Here is a 23,925-nt window from a genome sequence, read left to right as displayed (position 1 = left end):
GCTTCTATTGCACAGATCGTATCTATTGTTACTTTCCAGTGAAGTCACCGCTCCGATAAATTTCAGTGATATCGTATCGGTTGTTACTTTCTATCGTGATCCAAAACCTGTAATCGAAATATCACTAGTAAGATCGTATGAAAGATTTGAATGACACCCCTCTTTCAAAAGTAGGGATGACGAATATTTTCAGAGCTGTTATTACGTAACCAATATCAGAAAGTCACAAATACAAGTGATCAATACTTTTCAAAGAGGGGTGTGATTCAAATCCTTGATACGATCTTACTGATGATATTTCGATTACAGGTTTTCGATCACGATAGAAAGTAATAATCGATACGATATCACTGAAATTTGCCGGAGCGGTGACATTACTGTAAAGTAACAATTGATACGATCTGTCCAATGGAAGCTCTCGAAAGAAATTTGTGATTGAATTGAAAAGTGAACGGACCGGTTAATGGAATTATCGTATCGTATCATTGAATTGCATATCACTAAAATTTATCGGAGCGGTGATTTCACCGGAAAGTGCGAGGCTTCACTGGAAAGTGCGAAGTCACCGCTCCACTTTACGGGAGTGGCCGATATTCGTATTTGATGATGCGCTATTCCATACAGATCATTTTTAATTGCTCGTGACATGATTGACTTTGATTACATGTACTCTGTTTACTGCTGGCGCCATCTATTGGTAGAATATAGGACTAAAGTAAACATTTTAAAGAAATGACATATATTTTTAACTCATCTTTTCCAGAAAATGCTTCACTCTAATAAATAAATTGTTTTGAGAAAAAAAAAATTTAAGAAGTAAGCAGAAACATATTAATTAATTAAATCACACGTTAATTAGTAAATTAAGTATTAATTACAATTAATAAATTTTATATTTAATATTAAGTAATAACTTTTAATTAATAATATGATTGAAATAACAGATATTTGGAACGCATATTTAAAAATAACAATAGCAATATTATTTGTTAAAAAAAATCGTGGATTATGCATCTCTATTCAAAAGTATTGATCACTGGTATTTGTGAGTTTTTGATATTGGTTACGTAATAACCACTCGTAAAATAATCGTCATCCCTAGTAATCAATATCAAAATATAATAAATAATTAAAACCCACGATTCTAATTTGACAAGAAACGATGATGTGACAAAGAAGCTCGTGGTCCTGCTTATTGTTTCTTGTTAATACCTGATACAAAAATTTAATTTAAAATTTGAAGGTATATATAGGGTTTATGTATAAAGGTAATTTATCTACTATACTTTTGCTCAAGTTTTAGGCAGGCGTAGTTTATAATTATTGGATGTGAACATCGCATAATATTATAAAATCTTCTCAACTGCACGTTGAAGTAAAGTGAAATAATCACGTATTTTCATGGTCTGTTATGAATAAAAAACTTTAAATTGAAAATCATATATTGTATAAAAAATAAACACGTTAAATTAAGATATAGTTAATTTTTAAATAGTTGTCAGCAAATGTAAGTTACTATTTATGAAATTATTGTCGTGTGATAGTGTTTTGATTGATTACTCTTATGTGTAGAAATAATTTATAAAAGATATTCAGTTTACATTTAGTACTTAATCGAGAAAAATAATAGCTCACAATGTTTACTCTGATCATTTTGAAAATTGAAAACTGATGCAATAAACGATTGTATTAAAATAAATTTGCAGATGTGATATTTAATTTCATTTATATACATTTTATTTTTACCAAGAGAAAATTAAATATGGTTTCAAAAATGTGCAAATCAATTCTATTTCCTTTTTTGAAGGATTCTTGAAGTTAGAAAATGAAACGGAGTTATGACATAGTGCGAAACAATTAGACATTTTAGATTTTAACTATTTGCATAGGTTTCCATCAGTTACAAGATAAGTTAGCCTTTACTGTATTACTTTTATTTTTTGGAATGATTGTCTATTTTTTGCACAAATTTATGCTAAACTGTTGTGTTATAGTTAATATTTTTGCAGAATTGTTGAAATTACTATATCATCTTATATTGAATAAATATCAAAATGTTAATGAACAGATTTGTTTGTTCTTGTTTAAAAGTATCCATTAGTTAATGTCTTGTTATTAATAAAATGCGGTATGAATTTCCTGTCCAGAATATTGTGGGTTCATATAGATGGTAAATTATCATGTTTGTGCTGTTGGTGTATGCAAAATTGGGTAGAAGTTGAAACTCGTAAGACTTGAAGAATGGACATTTTAGTTTAGATGCTGCCCTTGATATTTGACTTGAACACAGAAATAAAAAATATATTATTAGAATCTTTGTATGTTCTCGTAACAGAATATTAATATGATATGTCAAATAAATAGAAATAATATAAACATTTTTGACATTTGTTATACAATTCATGGATGACTTCAGTTTTAATCTTTTATTTTAGTTTTTTTTTTTTTTTTTGTGAAATATTATTTATCACAGTAATTATATTTTAACTAATTCTTGTTTTTAATATGTCAATCGTTTTTCAAAATTTTATTTTGATTAGTGTCCAGTCATTATTTTTAAATACCAGTTTGATTCTCTTTACTTCCAGTTTGATTCTCTTAGAATTTATATACCTTCAACACATGACAAATTATCCTAATACAGACTTAGGCTAAGTACAACAAAAAATTACCAAAGTTATATCTTTCCGGTGAATGATTATAACCATTAAATCTAAAAAATTTATATTAAATTTGATCTAAAATGATTTATTTTATTTTTGGTAATGGAACAATTTACTAAATAGATGTAGTGCTTATCGTTTATCAAGAAGTTATATTTGAAAGAAAAAAAAAATGTTCTATGTTCATTATATATTTTTCACAGTTTACAGGCCCCATTCCACAACCCCCCCCCCCTTTTTTTTTTATATAAATATAAAGCCTTTCTTTGTTCGAAATCAATTGGTATTGGATTTTCAGCCCTGGTTTTTCCTAAATAAGTAATTAATAAATCCCTTAAAAGGGAAATGTTTAAAAATAATCTTTACAGGATTCTGGATTAAAAAATATTACATTTAATAACATTTTAGGCATGCATTTGATATATGTTAATATTAACTTGGATCTCCCTTTTTCTATAGATTGTCATCATGTCAGGTGCATCAAATCTTGCCCTTCTTCAGACACAGATCCAGTCAACAGCTGGAGCTATTCCAGTGTTGAATGAAAAAGGTAAAAAACATTGTAAAAGCACACTGTTTATATAATTCATGAAAATAAGTGATCTTTTTTGTCATTAAGTAGTATAATTTATTATTTATCATTATAAGAGAATAATTTAAAAATTATCTAACTTTTTCCAATAATATTTTTTGAATATCATATTAATAGGATAAAAATTAAATTGTGCTATGAACAATAGTTAAATACGATATACTTTGTTATACATTTCTCATAATATGATTTATTTATTATTCTTATAAATGTGATAAAATTAAGTTTTTCATGTAAAAATACAAAGAATTCTTATGTAGCTGCAAGTTATTGTTTTTAAATGATCTAATAGTATCACCATGCATTATATGAAAGACTATTTAACAGAGAATTACAAATTATTATTATTATACTGTTATTTAAACTTGAATAATTTTTTTTATTAATTCCATGTATCATATATGCTCATTGTAAATTTTAGTAAAAATCTTGAAATTTGTATGCATTTTTAAATTAACTACATCAGCCCTGCAACATTCTTGCATAAGTTTCACATTTTTTCTTTTCTTCTACATTCAAATTCCTAATGTTATTCCTGAAAAACATTTCAATATATTTTATTTTTAGATTTTTTTTTTAATGTTGACAACTAAATTATTTAAATTTTAACTTAATGTATCTGCTGTAAAAGTAATTTTCCAAAAAATATAATTAAATATTGGTTGTAATAATTTTAGGATAAAGAGTACTCCTTCATTAGTTTACTATTCAAATTTTACCCACTTTTGAAAATCTCATTTTATTTAATCATGCAATCTTACTATAAATTGTGAATTTTTTCCTTTGTAACTTAGTAGATGAAAAAAGTGTTTTCATTCAATAATCATAATTGAAATAAGCTTGTATATTTATTTCTTCAGATATAGTCTTAATTTTCTGTATTCATTATAGTTTTATATTTATTTAAATTTTTTTGTATGTCATAAACAGTATCGGATTAAGCACTGGAAATCTTTTGTAAATCCTAAGAAATGTTTCAATAAGAAGCTTTATTTGAATTTTTGTATTTGATATTCTTTTGTTTCTAATAATTTCATATGCTTTCTGAGATTAATAGTTGTTTCAATATTTTAGGTGAAGTGTCTATGCAAAAAGTGAAAGTCTTTCGATATGTTTCTGGTAGAAGGTAATTATTATTATTATTATTTTTTTCCTGTGGATGTTTGTGAAATGTCATGTATGCCAGCTTTTTTTTCCTGGCATAATTTAAGAAACATTCTCTTGTACATAATATTATTTTTTTATTATATTACAATTTTGATTAATAATAGTTAAGTTTAATAAATTATATATATATATATATATATATATATATATATATATATATATATATATATATATATATATATATATAAACTCAATCACTTATCTGTACTTAATTATGAGAAAAGTAGTAAAATTTGTTAACAAAATTTTAAATTGAAGTGTATGAAATAAAATTGTCTTTTAAGCAAAAAAAAAAAAAAAAAAAAAAAAAAAATAGTTTAAATTTGATAGCACATCTGTTAAAAATTATTCTTGATATTCTTCTTTCAAGAGGATTAATGTTTAAAAACTGAAGGGAGAGCCATTTTCAATTGATGAAATTCAGCTCCATAACTTTTTCTAGCTGGGAAAAGCAAACAAGCTGCTGTAATATGTGAAATATCAGTCATCTGTCTATCTTAGTTATGAGATCTCCTCCCATATTTTAAAGCAAACGAATTTAAGAATTTTTCTGCTTTAAGAATAGTTTTGAGTTGATATTCTTAATTTTAGCAATTCTTGTTAAATAATCTTATATATGTTTTCATTAATCTTTTACTGCATTAAAATTTATGATTTAAAAAATGTTGTATTCAAAATAAGAAGGGGGGGGGATGTTGTGTAGTTGAAATTAAGATTATAATTTAAAATCATTTCCCCCCCTCCTTGTCTAAGATTTTGGAACTTTCTTATTTATTGGAACATGGAAAATACAAATGTTTTTGTACTGAGATAATTCTTGACTTTTTATTAAAAGCATATTGTTGGTGATCTTAATCATTTAATTATGTAAAATATTCCTTTTCTACCTTTATTTAAATTAGTTTTGAAATGACATATTTTATATAATTTTTAATAAATAATGCAGTACTAGTACTGGTTTACATCAGTTGCAATGTTTCCCAAAAGTCTACATCACACTACTGTTTATGCAACTTTGGGCATTAGTTATTCTGTGCTGATATAAGTAGGAGATAATCTTATTAATGTGATTTGATTGTGCTGCATTCAGTACCTCATAACAAGTTTATATGTCAAATTGGTACTTAACAATGATATGAAATTCCATTGATATGAGACAAATCCTCTGAAATACCATTTTTCTAGTTACGAAATTAACCTAGCATATGGTTATCTTAATCCAATTTATTGCTATGTTTTATTTTAAAGAAAATGATTTTTACTAAATTGTATTTATAACAAATTTTAGGCCTAAATATGCTCCTGAAGAAAGTAGTGAAGGCGAAAGCGATGATGAATTCCCTTTTGAAAAAAAACCAATAACTGCTGCTCCTGAACCTCAGCCAATTGATGATGAAGAAGCTGCTAAGCAAGATCCTAGATTGAGACGTTTGTTAAAGCGAGAAGATGTGGAAGATGATGATGCTGAAGATAGGTAATATTTTACTATTTTCAAAATTAATATAGAATATTTTCTTTTTTAATGTAATTTAGGAAATTTATATTTATATGTCAATTATCTTCCTAAAGTATTCTTCTAATTAATATATTTTTGTACGCAATTAGTATTAGAGGCTATAGAATACATTATGAATTATTTGATAATTCTGTCATGCATTCTTGTGCCAATTTTGCTTGCTTTTTATTTAATTTTCTTTATTATAACAAGAAAGTTATGGTCTCTTTATTATTATAGAAAGTTATTATTATAGTTTGAATTATGACCACATGATTGGAATTCCATCTGAATTAATCTCATCAAAGGTTTATTTTTGAACCTTCCAAGTGGTCAGTACTTTTGGGTATAATGAGAAATGAACTTTTCACTTGGACAAATGCTGTATATAATATTAATTTTTTTATGGCCTTTTACCAATCACTTGAATTTCTGTGTCTCTAATTTCTGAACTGTGAGAGCTTTTATTTTTCCACAATAACTCATTAACATGTGTCAGAACAAGATATTGTGTTAGCAGATGCCTTTCTGTAATTATGTCAGTTTAAAATGCTTTTTCACACTTCCTGCATATTGCCTTCCTAGTCAGTATGTTGTATTGTGCTTGTCATAGCTTTGACTCGGAAGTTTTGATAAATGATAAAATTTGGTCTATTTCCTTTAATCCTGCAAAATGAAAATTGTTAAAGAATTTCACTTCTGTTTCTTCAAAGGATGTTTTACTTCTATATGTACATGATGCATTGTTAAATATAAGGAATGAAGTAACTTAAGGTGTTAAATATAAGTAATGAATTACTTTTATTTTCTGCTTGGCACTTTGGTTCAGTTTCTCATTTTTGGTGGTGATTATAACATTATTTTATTAAACAATGAGCAAGAACTGACCATTGGCAGGAATTTTCATTCATTCAAAAACTGAAACTTTAGAAAATTGACGAATTTTCAGTTCTATGGGCCTTGTTATGTTGCTAGATTGATGTTTCACAGTTAAAATTATTGCAATTGGATTAAAATGAAAAGCACATGCATTGCAGAAATTGAAGTTTTTTTCTTCTTCTTTTTTTAATTTAAATGTTTAAAATTATTTCAAAAACATGGAGAAAATCTAATGATCATGTGCATTCATGTGTATAATTAAATCATTGTTATCTGAAAATTATTTTATCTGAAGATTTTTAAAGAACATAAAATAAATATTAGTTATTTCCATTGGTAAAAAAAGGTGAGGGGGGGGGGCTAGTTTGTGTTAACATGAAAAATGCTTCGTTTATTATTCCAGAGTTTGTTAGATACTATTTAAAGTTTTTATTTACAACACATTTATTGTATATGAAAAGAAGAAGCTCAGTGAAGATCACTCATGTATATAAATTTTAGATAAGATTAAAAAGCAGCAAATTGGAAATCATAATGATCAATCAATAGAAAATGTTATTTGAACCAATTAACTATTTTAATATAAAATTAAACTATATGACAATTTGTGCAATTATATTACTCTCATATCTGCTCTTATTGACACTTTATGAAGAAAGTTCTGAAATTTAAAATTTTAGTTTGCATAGATATAAAAGTTAACAATGCTTTGCTTCAGGCAGTGCTTTTGTTAACATTTCAGCAATTTGATCTGTAATAGAAATGTATTCTATTTTAGTTTTATTTCTGTTGACATTATCACAGATAATGTCAACAGAATCTGTGACTTTCAACTTTATTTATTTCATTCCACCAAAACAATATTCATATATAAAGTATTTAATATGTTAATATTAAGATTTGCATTAACAATATCTTTAATCCATAGAATATCTTGAATTCTTTTACTACCTCTGTAGTAATACAACACCCTTTTGTTTATTAATGCACCATGCTATAGGATTATTACAGAACATGAATGATTACATTAGCAGAAATTTTCCATCATTAATACAGAAAATAACATTCATATACATAAACAAATTTCCATAATACAAATTACACTTTTATTATTAATTTTCATTATAGCAAGAATATTTTATTATCTTAAGATTTTTTTTAAACATAGGATTGATCTTATGAAATATAGTAGTAATTGCTCTAAGTTCAGCAGATGTAGAAGTGGGATTACAATTAAACTAATTATATTTTTATAATAACCTTAAAATTTAAGATTCTTGATCTCAAAACAATCTGTTCAGGATAAACACCATTTGGATAATTCAGATACATTTTCGGATTTTTGACATCTGAAATTCTTTAGATAATATATCAACAGTAATATTAATTTCTTGAACATCTGAAATTCCTACTGATGGATCATCAACAGAAAGAACCATAAAACTTCTCTTTAAATGTATATAGTTTCTTAAATATGCATAATTCAGAATTAAATTTTTGAAACCAAACCTATTTACAAAATTAAGAAATTTTTGATATCACTGATGGGGCATTTGCTTTAAAAAATACAAACTCTTTTTAATTTTATATTTCCCACCAATATTATTACCATACTCCTTTGGTTGATTCATGTTAATATTTCATTTAGCTTCCCAATAAGAAACATCCCAACAAATATTTTGAAATTTTGATGTGGTATAATAAAGCAAGCATACTAATAATGGATGAAATATATCCATACCTTCTTTTTATGTGAATCCACTAACTGCACTTAGTACTTAACATCTCTTTTTCCTCAGCACCCATTTATAAAATATAGCTATTTTATCAAATGGTAGCTGTCCTAAATCTCACACATCATTCTGTTTCATGGATTTCATTTCTTTATTCCATGTGCCTTTCTATTATTGCTGTTCATTTTGAAGTATAGTTGAAAAGTCAATAAAATATAAAATTTCTTCTTGAGTAGATGTTGCTTCATAAGTCTGAGATTCTGAATTTCTGTTTCATTTCTCTAAAAGATATCTGTGGAATCACCAGCTCATTCACATTGTTGCACAAAATTGTCTATTACACTTTCCTTATTTTGATTTTCATCATCAAGCTGATTTTCATTGATATTCTATGAAACATTTTTAAAAACATTTGATTTTCTTTTCTTGGGTGAATTTACCATTTTTTTTTAATATAAAAATGCACTTGTTAATAAGATCTAATAAGCAATATCCCATTGATGAATGTCACTTTCTTGTATTTTTTATCCAATATTTTTCTTTGGACATTATAAAAGAAAGTATGGGCTTCACAGTCCAAGACCCAAATATTTTTCAAATCAGGGCAATCTTTATACTTAAAGTGAAAAAAGTTGCCTCGTTTGAAATGTTGATATTCTATTGTTTAATTAAATGAGAATTGCAAATCCCTAAAAATTTTATAGTAAATTAGCCTCAGATGGATTGTCCACCATTTTTCTAAGAGCCTTTGTTTGCTTGTTAGGTAAAGTATTTAGATATTGAATATATTTTTATGATAAATTAATTTTTATAGTAACTTCATTTGTAAATTTTAGAAATTCACTATCAACATATTCTTTTCCATTGTCATATCTAATTTCCTAAGCAAAGTATTTAATTTGTAAAAAAAAAAAAAAAAAAGATCATAGTGTATTGTTTTTTTTATTTCAGTAATCAAGACTTTAGTAAAAAAGGAATAATCCACTATTAGTGACATAAAATATTGTTCACCTTCAAAAGTCTTAGGTGACTGTGGTTTACAAATACCTGTGCAACATGATCATTATTTCAGTTTCTCTTTTCCTGGCCTTTTGCCTTCAGGAGTTGTGCTTAATTTTGAAGATATGCAAATTTACAAAGTAATAAGACAGTTGGTATACCTAACTATGCTCAAACTTGGCTTCTTTAGTGTTCATACCTTCTGTACCACAGATAATCAGTATTTGTATTGAAACCACTTTCACACTTCAGAAAATTGCTCAAATATTATTCATAATTTTTTCAGAGGTCAAATAATAACTATTTACTTTGTTTTTCATGAAATATTCATTTTTGAAGATAAGATAAATTCCAGTAGCTTTTATTGCACTGATATCACTTTTTCATTGACATTTGGCATGTAAAATGCATCTTTGAAATTTATATGAATCTTATTTGATATTTCAACTTGAATATTTGCCTGTTTGAAAACAATCAGTCAGGAAAAAGGATATTCTTGAAGGAATGCAATTGTAATTAACTTTTTTGAATCTGATTTTTTAAACAAATATTGATATTATCAAATTGATTAAGTATTCTGTGAAATCAAAATAGCCCCCCCCCAAAGAAAAAATATTACTACAAATTAGGGAGGGGGGGGAAATCTTAGAGATTTGAAACAAGGAGAATATTTAAACATATCAGTTGTGCTGTGACAAGATGAGAGCTGTTCTTTTTATTTTTGTGAATTAAAAAGAAGTGCAAGAAAAAAGAATATGATTTTATTTTAATACTTTGTAAGCACAAGGCTGTGATTTGAATTTTTTCAAAAGATGGTTAATTTCTTCATTCAACCTTCCATTTGTTAAATAATGAATTTTTCTAACCTACAAATTACCACTTGTTATTTCTGTCTGCAGTTCTTATGTTTAGAATATATAATAATTTTCTAATATTTTTTTTAGTATAATTTAGATTTAATTTTTTTTTAAATGTAAACATTTTTCTATTCTACCAATTAAAAATTATACTCTAAAACTTTAATACAAATCTAAATAACCTGATATGTATTATTTTTCTTGTTAGAAAAATTGAAAGAAAAAAATTAAGTAGCAAATAATTTTGTTTGTTCAAATGAAAGCTCTATTATGTATTTACATTAAGAATACATTACTATGTATTTATATTTCAAGAAATTTCTAAAAACTTGTTTTTTTAAAAAATTTGAAAGAATCCAAACTATTTTATGTATCTGTTTGTAACTTTGTGTCCTTAAAGATTTTATAGGAAATGAACTCCTTACCATGATTTTCTTTGTATAAAGTTCTACATTCTGTATATAATTATAATGCATTTACTGTTATTTTAACTTTTCAGGATTGAGCGACATCGTCATATTCACGAGCCAGCTCCTGCTGGAGATGTTAGTGAAGATGAGCAAATAGAAGGAAAACCTGTAAGATGGCGAGATGAAGAAGAAAGCAGTGATGAAGAGGAGTTGGATGATGAGGTACATATTTTAAATTAAAAATATGATAAAAATTCTGCAATTTATTATGCAGAAAAGCAACATATTTCCCTGCTAATCTTTGAAACACAGAATAAATTATTCTTAGATATATTTTTTGCAGCACATTTTTTAATTATGATTTTTATTATCTAAAATCAATGCCAAATAAGTTTTTATTGTATGGAAACAACATGTTTTGTATGGGTTACATTATCTTGTTTTTTTAGATCCATGGCAGATTGTCAATTTGTACTTTAACTATGCACTCTATTATATTTCCTGTCTTCTTTTTTAAAAAAAAGTTATTTTGATTTATCATTTTGTTCAGAAGCTCATGCTTTTATGCTACCTATTTTTTCTCCCAAATGCTCTGAAATCCATTGTTACTGTAGATTATTTGAATTTTTCTGGACATAACAATGGAAATCAATTTTAAAAATTTGAAAATCTATGTCACATGAATCAAATTATTTTCATATTTTAAGATCAGAAGTAATTCCAGAGAGAAAAAGAGTTTTTGGATAATGCATAGTTATTTTTAGTACCTATGTATCATATAATATTTTTTTGTTTGTATAAACTGTTACAAATTTCAATTTTATAATTGCAAGAGAATTAATGTATTCCTCTTTATATTACCACCATGCTTAACAGTTGCATAAGTTTTTCAATTTCATAAATCAGTGGAGTTATTTTTACGCAATAGCTTTTTCCATTTAATAACTAATGGTGTTTTTTTATATATATATAAACATGGGAGACGAACCCCCCCCCCCTAAAAAGTGAGGCGGCAGTGGTTTGTTTACTCTTTATATATACAGTGGTGGCCAAAAGTGTGGACATTTTTTGAAAGTTTCATGTTTTTCACCTTTGCGTGCTTGTAGAATATATTAATTTTCACTTAAATACAAATGTTTATATATCAAATTGAAGGTAATTTAATGTAGAATTTAATAACAAAAACAGTATTACAATATCTGTATTACAAAAAAAAGTTACGCTAATTTTAGTAAGATCTATCTTAGATTTGCATTTTTTTAAAGTGATACTTGCACAATCAATACTTAGTAGGATAACCCTTATTTTTTAAGACAGCTTCACAGCATCTTTTCAAGGAGTGAACAAGTGTTTGGAGTTCATCTTTCGTAATTACATGGTGTCAAGAATCAATTATAGATTCAATAAGTTGTCTTTTATTGGATAGACGTTTTTTTTGTACAAAAATTTTCAAAAGTCGTCACAAATTTTCAATTGGATTGAGATCAGGACTGTTTCCTGGCCATGGTAATACATCTATGCCTTTATTTTGAAATCATGCTTTGCATACTTTTGCTGTGTGGCATGGAACTTAATCCTGCTGAAAAATAAATGGTGCTTTGTTGGGGAAGAAATCCCTGATGGAAGGTATCAATTTTGGTTCCAGGACAGTTTCGATGTATTTTTTGGCATTCAGGATGCCATCAATCACTTGAATTCGGCCCACACTATCTGCAGAAATACATGCCCAAATCATGGCATTTGTTGTAGTTTTTATAGTTGCTTCAATGCAATCAGGATGAAGTCCTTCACCTACTCTACGTCTCACATATTTTCTACCATCACTACCTAAGAGCGATATTTTAGTCTCATCGCTCCAGATTACTTGCTTTCATTGATTTTCTGACCATTTAATGTGTTCTTTTCACTTAACTCATTTTTCGCATTGCTTTTGATTTAAATGTGGTTTTTTCCCTGGAATTCTAGCTTGTAGTCTAAATCCTGATAACCTTCTTATTGTTCTTGAACTTACTGCAATACCCACTGCATTGATTTCACATCTAATGAAATTTTTCTATCTTGAAGGCATAGCTGTTTAATTTTTCTATCGGCAGTAGCACTTGTGCATTTTTTTCGACCAGATTTGGCCTTATTTTCCACTGATTTCGTTTTTTCGTAACGTAAACAGAACTTTCGTACACCAGAACAAGTCACTGAACCACCAACTTGTCTTGCAATTTCAGCATAAGAGAGGACAATTTCTCTCAATATGACAATTCGGCTTCTTTTTGTAGATGTCCAATCAGTTCTTCTTGTTGGTGACATTGTTGAAAATTAGTTTAATTAGAAAAAAGGACTTAAAATATTCAAAAACAGCAATACTCTATTTAATTGTACTTGTATGCATCATTCCATAAAATATTTCCACAACAATAACTATTTTACATACCAAATAACCTAAACTATAGTTACAGACATTTGATGGGGTTCTCAGAACAGTGTTTGTGATTGGCTAGTACGCTTTTATTGCAAAACACGTCATTATTCAAAACGATTTGTGTTTGTTTGTTCTACTAAAATGAGCGTAACTTTTTTTGTAATACTGTTTTTGTTATTAAATTCTACAATAAATTACCTTCAATTTGATATACAAACATTTGTATTTAAGTGAAAATTAATATATTCTACAAGCACGCAAAGTTGAAAAACATGAAACTTTCAAAAAATGTCCACACTTTTGGCCACCACTGTATATATAATACATATTCTGATATCTATCATTTTTTCTGATACTGTCTTTATATCTAGCTCACTTAGCTATATCTTAGCATAAGTTTAATAATAATTGTACTCAAAAATGGTTCTATAAATCTGTTTAGAAATTCCATTTTTTAATTTTTTTTCTATATTTCTCATATTTTGTTTATGATTGTGCTAAAAACTCTTGATTTTTGATAATATCTTTTGTCAGTATTTTTTTTTAATTGTAATAGTAATTCATGATATATTTAACTGTATACTTTGTATTTGACAGTATCAATGATTTTTTTTTTTTTTTTACATTGGAAAAATATGTTATCATGCACTGGTTATTAACTATTGCATTTTTTACATTTTTTTATATTTATCTTCAACTACTGGATGAATATAAATACTGTAACTCTCCAAAAAAAGGAGATTAAAAAAAAAAACTTTTATTGAAGAACTAATTTTCCTCTATATTTCTGCAGCTGTGGTAATGTGTGATTTTTGTACAAAGGAAAGATTTTAAATTTTTGTAAAGGAACCCAAAAGAATAGTATTCAGGATTTTTTTTTTTTTATCACAGATTTCTTGCAGGAAAAAAATCTTGAAGCAATTTAAAGACCTTTGTTTTAATAGAAAAATATTTTTAGAACAATAAAAGAAATGCTGGATACTAGTAGTTGTAAACATTGATTTAGGCATGGTGGTTTGATTTAAATTTTTCAAAAGAATTTATGGAAAAAAAAAAAAAAGATGAAAACCATGATGTTCTATAAATAAAATAGCTGCAGAGGACAGCAAATCATAGAATTTGCGAACTATCGTAAATGTGAACTTGGGTTTTTGACCTTATTACAAAATACAAATTCAAGATTTGATTGTCAAACAAATATTTAAAAGATACCAATAGTTGCTAGACAAGCTTAATTGTAAAAGTGTTAACAGAATAGTACTTTTTAATGAGAAAGTATTGTACACTGAACTATGTTATAATGCCAAAAATGATGCATCATATTCAAGTTTCAAGGATATGTATATGTGTGTGTAAATGATTAGCTTTTTACATATTAATTATAAATTAAATAATTGTAATTTTTCTGATGGTGTTGCCTTTTTTCTGGTGTTTTTTAAGCATTTTTCTAAACATGCCCTTTCTTTTTTTTCTTCATCTTTCTTTTCAAAATAGTCTTTAGATCAGTGGCATAACTAGAATAAGGGTTCCCTTGAAATTATTTAGAGTAGATCCCATTTTTCATTAGTACTGATTATATCTCTTTTAGTCGGGAAACATTCAGCCAGACTGCCCAACCAGCATTTTGTCAGTCTGTCACTTTTTCACTGTGATACTACTGTAGATTTTATTAATTTTAAAACATTTATTTAAAGAAATATATTAATTTAAAAATTGAAGAGTAAATAGGTATTTCTGTATCTGTTTCTTCAAGCCTTTCTGCCCAATTTCTTCAAATAATAACTTATACTTACAAAAATAACTTATGTTAAAAAATATATTAATTTAAAAATTGAAGAGTAAATAGATATTTCTGTATCTGTTTCTTCAAGCCTTTCTGCCCAATTTCTTCAAATAATAACTTATACTTACAAAAATAACTTATGTTAAAAAATAGTAATCAAATGCAAATTATAGCTGATTAATGTAATCTGAAAAATTATTTAATTATTTTTGTTACAATTATAAAATTTTTCTCACCAGACTTTCTTGAATGAAATATTATCTGAAGTTGTAAGCAGCAAAATTTCTTTCTTTCGTGAATAACCTCTTGTCTGAAATGCTCTAGTGCTAGTAATGATTTGACCATTATTTTTTTAGAGAATTCACAGTGAGTTTGTAAATAATTATTGCACATTTTTTTAATTCCATGTTTTAGAAAATGCAAAACTAATGTCCAAATGACCCTTGTATCCAATATTTTTATCCACCTCACTATTATAATAATTTTTTTAAAAATGCAATGATTTCACGTTTTTTTAACTGTTAATAAATAAATAAATTAATTTTTATTTCGTCTATTTCTAAATAGTTTTTTTTTCCCTTTTGATTATTTAATTTTATTTTTAAAATTATTAAATATTTTACTCCATGATAATTTAAGTTTTTTTAATGTATAAATCAGTTAAAGTTAAATGTTTATATATGGTTATATTTTATTTTTTAAAAAAATGCATGTGCTTCTATTTTAGCAAATAAAGTATTAATTTAAAAAGACTTCTGTATATTAAATTTTGCATTTGCTCTTAAAATAAAATTGAATGATTATTCAGTATATTTGACTTTATTTAAATTGTGTCAGCATTATATTATTATTGAATTGAAATTTGAATTTGAATTGAATACAAATTTGAATTTTTATGTTATAAAGTCCTTTGATGTAGTTGCAGAATAAATAAATAATAAATAAAATAAAATCCGAATGTCGTTTTTAAGATTTAATTTGTCTAGAATGTGTTTTCTGCAATAAAGTAATTAATTGAATAATATATTTAGGGGTATTTAGAAATTGAAAAATTAGTTTGCTTTTAAAGTTGTTTTTTGAAAGATTAATTCCATTTATCTCTTCTGATTCAAAAAGTTCATGTTTCTATGGATTTCAGAAATATTAGTTATACCTATATTTTGAATTAATTCTGAATATTTTCAGTGGTCTTTTGGAGATTCTAGGTGGTTAAACATACAAAGGTTGAATTTACATCAAAGATTTCTTTGAATAGTGAAGACAGGATATAAACTTCTTTTTTTTTTTTTCCATCTATATTTTTTAAATGTTTATTCTGCATATTTACACAAAGCATTGCTTCCTGTTTCTATAGGACTGTTCATTTTAACCATCATCTATATGTTCATATTCAGCGTTCCAGGAATATTTCAAAACCAACCCGTGATTACTAGTTATTGTAATTACTCATTTTCATGTAATTGTTGGATGTGTCAGTAGTTCTTTAATAAAATTTCTAGCCTATTTAGTATTATATATTATAAATATATTGAATTTTAGATTATTATTTTGAAACTTTAAAATAAATATGTTTGATTCTGTGTGATTTAATGAGGATTTTGGATTTAATTATTACACGACTTTAATCCATGCTGATAATAAACCTTTTAAATTGAGTAACTCTTTGCATTTGTTGCATTTTATAAAATTTACAGGATTTCTTTTCTCTTTCCATCTTCTGTTTTGAGAGAATGTGAATTTTTAAATGGCATATAATTTAAATACAAATTTTTATTTTCTGATTAAAGGAAATTGAGAGAAGAAGATTGCTATTGAAATTGAAAGCACAAGAAAAAGCTCAACAAGAGGAGGTAAATTTCATTCTTTGTTTTGTTATTATAATAAATTAATAAATACTAGTAATTTTAACATTTGAAAGAAAGAAAAAGCTTTATGGTGAGTAATTAATTTTATGGAACTCTTGAATATTTTGAAAGAAAATATTTCGTATGAAAATCATTACTTAATCTAAATTAATGGAATGTTGAAATGCATTCCAAAGCCATTTTGAAAATATTAATAATATGTTTTTCTGTTCTTATTACTTCCAAATTTTTGATTTCATTATTAATAAAAATTCATAATTCTTTTGAATTTTATATTGTATGATATTGCTTTGCAGACTACTTTTACCTTTATTTATTTATTATTTATTTTAGTATTATATTGCCTAGTGTATATTGTCTGCTTCATTATTATATTAGATCAAAGGTTAGAAACTTTCAATCCACAATGAATATATTTGCAGTTCCACAAACATAACTAAATATAACAAAAGTCTTTATAGTATTTTCTTTAAGTTTTAAAATTTATAATTAATAAAAATGAACCACAGTATTGGTAAAAGGGTATTACTAGTCATGTTACATAGATGTACCATTTCAGCTATCAGTAGTATCAAATTTATAAAAAGCAGTGAGAAATCCATCGATAATGTTGTATATATATGTATGTAATGATATTTTAATTCTAATTTCAATTTAATTAATTTCCAATATTTTATCATAATTTAGTCCATAGTAACTTCATTCTAAAATATTCTCTTATTCCGTCATCCAATTCCACTTTCGATTTAATTAATTCCTTTGTAAAAATAATATGCCATCAGTACTAAGTATCAAATGAAAGTGATATTTCTGTTAACCTTATTAGAGGTCAAAACATGTATTCCATTGGCACATGGCCAGAAATCCTATGTTGTATACATAGAGCTGATATATAAATGGAGGAAGCTAGTCGCTTGTTTCTAGTCTAAAGAAGTGTTTGTAACATGAGCCGTGTGACTTGTGAGAAATCTCACCTTTTTTGGCATCATATCGCAAATCTTGGCATACTCAAAAACTGCCGCACAACATTTTGCTTCCCGGCGTTGGGTCCGGTTGGTTTTCATTTCCAGTTAACATTTCCTAAATAATTTATATATATATATATTCATTCTTTGGAAACTAAGCAAACTGGTTTCGAAAATAATGTTTTCTTTTTTACATCAGTAGCCGAGTTCATTGATTTAAATTATGTTTACTTTTTTACTTCATTTTTGTGCATTTATTAAAAGTGAGTATTTTTCTTCTCTGAGTAAACATTTTATTTCTTTTCTTTACCGAAAAACATCTTTTAATTTTATATTGCATGTTCAAATACTTATATCATTGTCTCATACAGATAAAAAAATCTTTTTATAATAAAAGTAGATTATAAAAGTGTTCCAGGTCTTTTTTTTTTCTTGAATATTCTGAATAATATTTATTTTTGCATAAAAAAATGAAAATTATATTAATTAAAGCTGTTAAATAATTTAGAAAAAAAAACACTAGCTCAGAAACGAACCCAGGTATCCTGAATGCTACGCCAGTGCCCTAACCACTACACTACTCGAGCGCTCGTTCGGGTAACACATTATTAGTATATAAACTAATTTGAAAGTTTTAATGTTGACTATTGAGTCTTAATATTTTTATTAATAAACATTCAAAATGTATACTATCATTATACAAGATCTCATTCCGAACTCAGTTTTAAACCTCGTGCCTTCTCCTTGTTAATATCAGTTTTAAATATTTTGCTTCTGGTTTATAGTGTTGGTGGTAACTTTCCTTCTAACTACCGCAGAAATGAAATTTAATCATTTTTGGAATCTTAAATATGTTGATTTAATACAAAATAATAAGGCAATTCGAAATTTTTACGAAAACGGTGATTTTAGGGTATGTGCATATTGCAAGTTATTAATAAATGTTAACATTCAGCCAAAATGTTTATCTGTAAAGATAGCATTTCTTTCTTTAATAGTTTATTTTTATATTATCCACTAGTTTCTTTTTAGATCTTAATTAAAATTTATAAAAACAGGCAATTATTGCTAGCACATTTATGAAATTTTACTATATAACATTTTCAATAAAACATACATTTTAGTTTCACTATTTCATTCACAATGATAATTTAATATCTTTTACGGTATAATACGATTCAAATATTTATGATAAAAAAGATACAACATATTGGAAATCATAAGGAACTTTATTTGCACTAAAATAAATATGCAATTATTAATCGGTCAATAATATTTTTGTAAACACTTGTATTGGCGAGAAAAAATCAAGCCAAGCACTTGCAACACATTCAAGATTAAAATAAAGCAAGTAACAAAATATAATGCAGTTACATCAACTTAAATGAAGCTTAATAACAAATTAAATTAATACAATAACTAAACAAACTATGAAATATTATTCAGTTTTAACACCAAAATCACTGAGTGATTGAGGTTACGAAATTTTAAATTGACTTAAAATGGATATAAACAGAATAGGTTTATTGTACATACCTGTGAAATGATACAGGACTATCCTTAGAAGCTTTTTCTTTGCATCCAATTGCACAGCAATAGTTAACCATGGCTTAAATAACTTTTAAAATCCAACAGTTAAAGGCAAGAAAAAATCTGCCATTGAAATATAATGGGGAACAGAGAATGCGGTTACGTTGAACACAAATTCTGTCCACAGGTCATGTGATTTTATCTTGTCCTACACCAAAGTAGGGTTGCACTCCCTCTATCAGTATCTCAGCTGTATGGTTATATAAGACTAGTGATCTTTTGTTTCGTCCCTTCTTCCTTCCTTCTGCTTTTGTGCCAAATTGCATCTTGTAAATAATTATGCTTTCCTGGATGGTGGTAGAGAGAGAATAAAACGAAATTAAAACTACAGTCTCTTCACTGCTTGTTCAACCTGCCTTCTGCTGGAACCAAAATAATGTTACACACACACACATATACAGTGGTGGCCAAAAGAGTTCTACATTTTTTTGAAAGTTTCATGTATTTCAACTTTGCGTGCTTCTAGAATATATTAATTTTCTTTTAAATACAAATGTTTATATATCAAATTGAAGGTAATTTAATGTAGAATTTAATAATAAAAACAGTATTACAATATCTGTATTACAAAAAAAGTTACGCTCATTTTAGTAGAACAAATAAACATAAATCGTTTTGAATAATGACGTGTTTTGTAATAAAAGCGTACTAGCCAATCACAAACATTGTTCTGAGGACCAATCAAATGTCTGTAACTATAGTTTAGGTTATTTGGATGGTAAAAGAGTTATTGTTGTGGAAATATTTTGTGGAATAGTACAATTAAATAAGAGTATTGCTGTTTTTGAATATTATCCTTTTCCTTTTTTTTCCTTTTTTTTTTAATTAAACTAATTTTAAACAATATCACCAACAAGAAGAACTGATTAGACATCTGCAAAAAGAAGCCGAATTGTCATATTGAGAGAAAATGGCGTCTCTTATGCTGAAATTGCAAGACAAGTTGGTGGTTCAGTGACTTGTTCTGGTGTACGAAAGTTCTGTTTACGTTACGAAAAAACGAAATCAGTGGAAAATAAGGCCAAATCTGGCCGAAAAAAATGCACAAGTGCTACTGCCGATAGAAAAATTAAACAGCTATGCCTTCAAGATAGAAAAATTTCATTAGATGTGAAATCAATGCAGTGGGTATTGCAGTAAGTTCAAGAACAATAAGAAGGTTATCAGGATTTGGACTACAAGCTAGAATTCCAAGGAAAACATATTTAAATCAAAAGCAACACGAAAAACGAGTTAAGTGGGCAAAAGAACACATTAAATGGTCAGATAATCAATTGAAGCAAGTAATCTGGAGGGATGAGACTAAAATATCGCTCTTTGATAGTGATGGTAGAAAATACGTGAGACGTAGAGTAGGTGAAGCGCTTCATCCTGATTGCATTGAAGCAACTATAAAAACAACAACAAATGCCATGATTTGTGCATGTATGTCTGCAGATGTTGTGGGCCGAATTCAAGTGATTGATGGCATCCTGAATGCCAAAAAATACATCGAAACTATCCTGGAACCAAAATTGATACCTTCCATCAGGGATTTCTTCCCCAACAAAGCACCATTTATTTTTCAGCAGGATTAAGTTCCATGCCACACAGCAAAAGTATGCAAAGCATGATTTCAAAATAAAGGCATAGATGTATTACCATGGCCAGGAAACAGTCCTGATCTCAATCCAATTGAAAATTTGTGACGACTTTTGAAAATTTTTGTACAAAAAAAACGTCTATCCAATAAAAGACAACTTATTGAATCTATAATTGATTCTTGGCACCATGTAATTACGAAAGATGAACTCCAAACACTTGTTCACTCCTTGAAAAGATGCTGTGAAGCTGTCTTAAAAAATAAGGGTTATCCTACTAAGTATTGATTGTGTAAATATCACTTTAAAAAAATACAAATCTAAGATAGATCTTACTGAAATGAGCGAAACTTTTTTTGTAATACAGATATTGTAATACTGTTTCTGTTATTAAATTCTACATTAAATTACCTTCAATTTGATATATAAACATTTGTATTTAAGTGAAAATTAATATATTCTACAAGCACGCAAAGTTGAAAAACATGAAACTTTCAAAAAATGTCCACACTTTTGGCCACCACTGTATATATTAATTGAAAGATAAAGCTGCATTTTCTTACAATTTAAATAAATTAAATTTAGGATAAACTGCTATTTATCAAATATATGCGTAAAAATTTTAAACCTTAGCATTGAGTTGTAAAGTTTTAAATTCTTGTAAGAAAAGTTGTGTTTTTATTTCTTTTGATTTTCTTCTTAAATATAGAAGTAACTAACAATATACAAATTGTGAGAATTAAGATCCACCACTGTTTAGATTTAAAGACAAAATTTAGTAGGGTTGATATAAATTTTACAAATATTTGCAAACCTGCCTAGGAACACTTGAAAACTGGATTCTGAAATTGCTTCCATGGCTGGAAAGATTTATTGCTGCAAACAATTATTTTCTTATTATTATTAAAAGAAAATAAATCTCTGTTACATCTTGAATAACTCAATATTGACTTTGGCAATTAATTATTGCAAACAAAAAAAACCTATATTATTGGGAAAACTGTTTTTTTTTTTTTTTTTTTTGCTGTTGTTGCTGTCTACATAACCTTATATCATGTTTATGTGGTCTATACTACCGTTTGAGTTTGAAACCCCTACATTAGTATTTTTAATTTTTTTTTAAAGAGAAACAAAAATGTGAAATGTCATGAAATCGTGCGTATTAACAGTACTACTTACATAATTTGCTTGCAGTTGGATTTTTTTTAAGTCTCTTTCTGTAAGTGAAAAAAAAAAAAAAAAAAAAAAAAAAAAGAGTATTTAGTTTAGCAATTTAATTAAAATTTATTATGTTCTTATAAATTTCAGAAAAAAGGTAGAAATTATTTAAAAATAATTATTACTTTATTATATAATCTGAAATCAGTTTTAATTTATATTTTTTCCTTGAGAAATTATAATAATATAAGTTTTCCCTTGAGAAATTATTCAATATTTCCAAAAACATGAAAATTTATATTCTGTTCTCATATATGTATGATATGTATTAATAATTTTTAATGCTACTATATACTATGTGTGAGAAAAATGGAGTTGCCTATTATTAATTATGAATTATTTTGCATTTCATGACTTTTAGTGTAATGATATACTTTATTAGAAGTCTTTATTACTGCCTTAAATCACTGTGAATGATAACTGTTTTGCACAACATTTAGGAACTACTTGATTTAGATGATGATGTAGATAAATCAGAGCCTGATCAATCTGAAGAATCTGAATATGAAGAATATTCGGATTCAGAAGAAGAAGTTGAACAAAGATTAAAACCTGTTTTTGTTCGAAAGTAAGTCTATAGTTTTTACAGAGCATGTTAAAATTTTAGAAATATTCTTCACTTCTTTTTATCAAATTTGCAGTTTTGGGGCAATCTTATTTATTCATGTAATGCATATTGTTTCCTTTCTATTTTATTAATTGGCAATTATTTTTATTTCAAATAATTGCAATCATGTTTGTTGCAAATTTTAAATTATTAAATGGTATTAAAAATAAAGCAATACTTATATGTCAGATTATTTAAATTGTAATTATTTAATTTCTTAAGAGCTTTTTGTTGCTGTTAAAGGTTTGCTCTTTAAACGGTAAAAGAAGTGGTTACAAAAATAATAGAATATTTATAATAAGTACATGCACTGTCTATTGTTAATTTGCTTATGGTTTTAATGGAAATTACAGTTTATTGAAATCTTAAAATAAATATTTTTTTGTTCCGCCTTAAACTAAAAATTTATTTGTTTCTTTATTTTTCAGGAAGGATCGTATCACTGTTCAAGATAAGGAGCAACAAGCACAAAAAGAAAAAGAATTAGAAATTCTTGCTAAAAAGCAAGCTGATGAACGGAGACGTCAAACTTTGAAGGTTTGTTTCATAGTTTTCTCATTAATGACTTGTTCTTTGATACAAATATACAACTTTTTTAAAATGAAATATTTTTTTGTATCAAAGTCTGAAATATTTATTCTACTAAACAGTTAATTGTAATGATATTTAGACCTGATTTTCATTGAGTATGTTTGAAATGCTTTAGGAAGACATTTTACTATTTTGATTCTTTCTCCTCAGATTCTTACTTTGCTTAATATATATTTGAAAAACAATGGATCTTTCATCTTATTGGCCTCATTCATTATATAATAATGGTTTCACATGTATTTTTGTTCAAATTTATTTTATCCTCACCAAAGATTCTTTCCTTATTGCAAACTTATGCATTTACGCCAGTTTCACACTTTAAATTACACAATGATTGTTTGTTACGTTCATTGTAATGTATTTTGTGCTACGGTGGAGTGTTGGTTAAAGTTCCTGAATTTTAAGCCCCAAAATTTTTTGCCATGATCCTTGTTGAATAGAAAGCATGATCTCTATTTATGTGCACTAACATGAAAGTTACAAGAAAAAAATCTTTGTTTACCATATAGTACCAA

At 26.6% G+C, this 23,925-nt stretch overlaps 1 protein-coding gene across 2 annotated transcripts in view; it reads left to right on the top strand.

Moving 5' to 3' along the window:
* The first annotated feature begins 1,178 nt into the window (after nt 1–1,178).
* The window catches only part of LOC129957570 (microfibrillar-associated protein 1A-like), a 52,657-nt gene continuing 29,910 nt past the window's right edge, over nt 1,179–23,925 (top strand). The window contains exons 1-8 of one of the 2 annotated variants that reach the window (XM_056069945.1): nt 1,179–1,268; nt 3,123–3,213; nt 4,330–4,381; nt 5,711–5,896; nt 10,885–11,017; nt 16,782–16,844; nt 22,653–22,780; nt 23,248–23,356. In XM_056069945.1, the coding sequence (XP_055925920.1) occupies nt 3,132–3,213; nt 4,330–4,381; nt 5,711–5,896; nt 10,885–11,017; nt 16,782–16,844; nt 22,653–22,780; nt 23,248–23,356 (753 nt within the window). In that variant the 5' untranslated portion in view covers nt 1,179–1,268; nt 3,123–3,131. Of the gene's footprint in view, nt 1,269–1,369; nt 1,508–3,122; nt 3,214–4,329; nt 4,382–5,710; nt 5,897–10,884; nt 11,018–16,781; nt 16,845–22,652; nt 22,781–23,247; nt 23,357–23,925 lie in introns of those variants that run through there. The other variant, XM_056069937.1, reaches the window with a different exon arrangement.

Source organism: Argiope bruennichi, chromosome 2, assembly GCF_947563725.1.
Source record: "Argiope bruennichi chromosome 2, qqArgBrue1.1, whole genome shotgun sequence".
Lineage (NCBI taxonomy): Eukaryota > Metazoa > Arthropoda > Arachnida > Araneae > Araneidae > Argiope > Argiope bruennichi.
The sequence above is the reverse complement of the archived record's forward strand: the minus strand, read 5'-3'. Positions and strand labels throughout refer to the sequence as shown.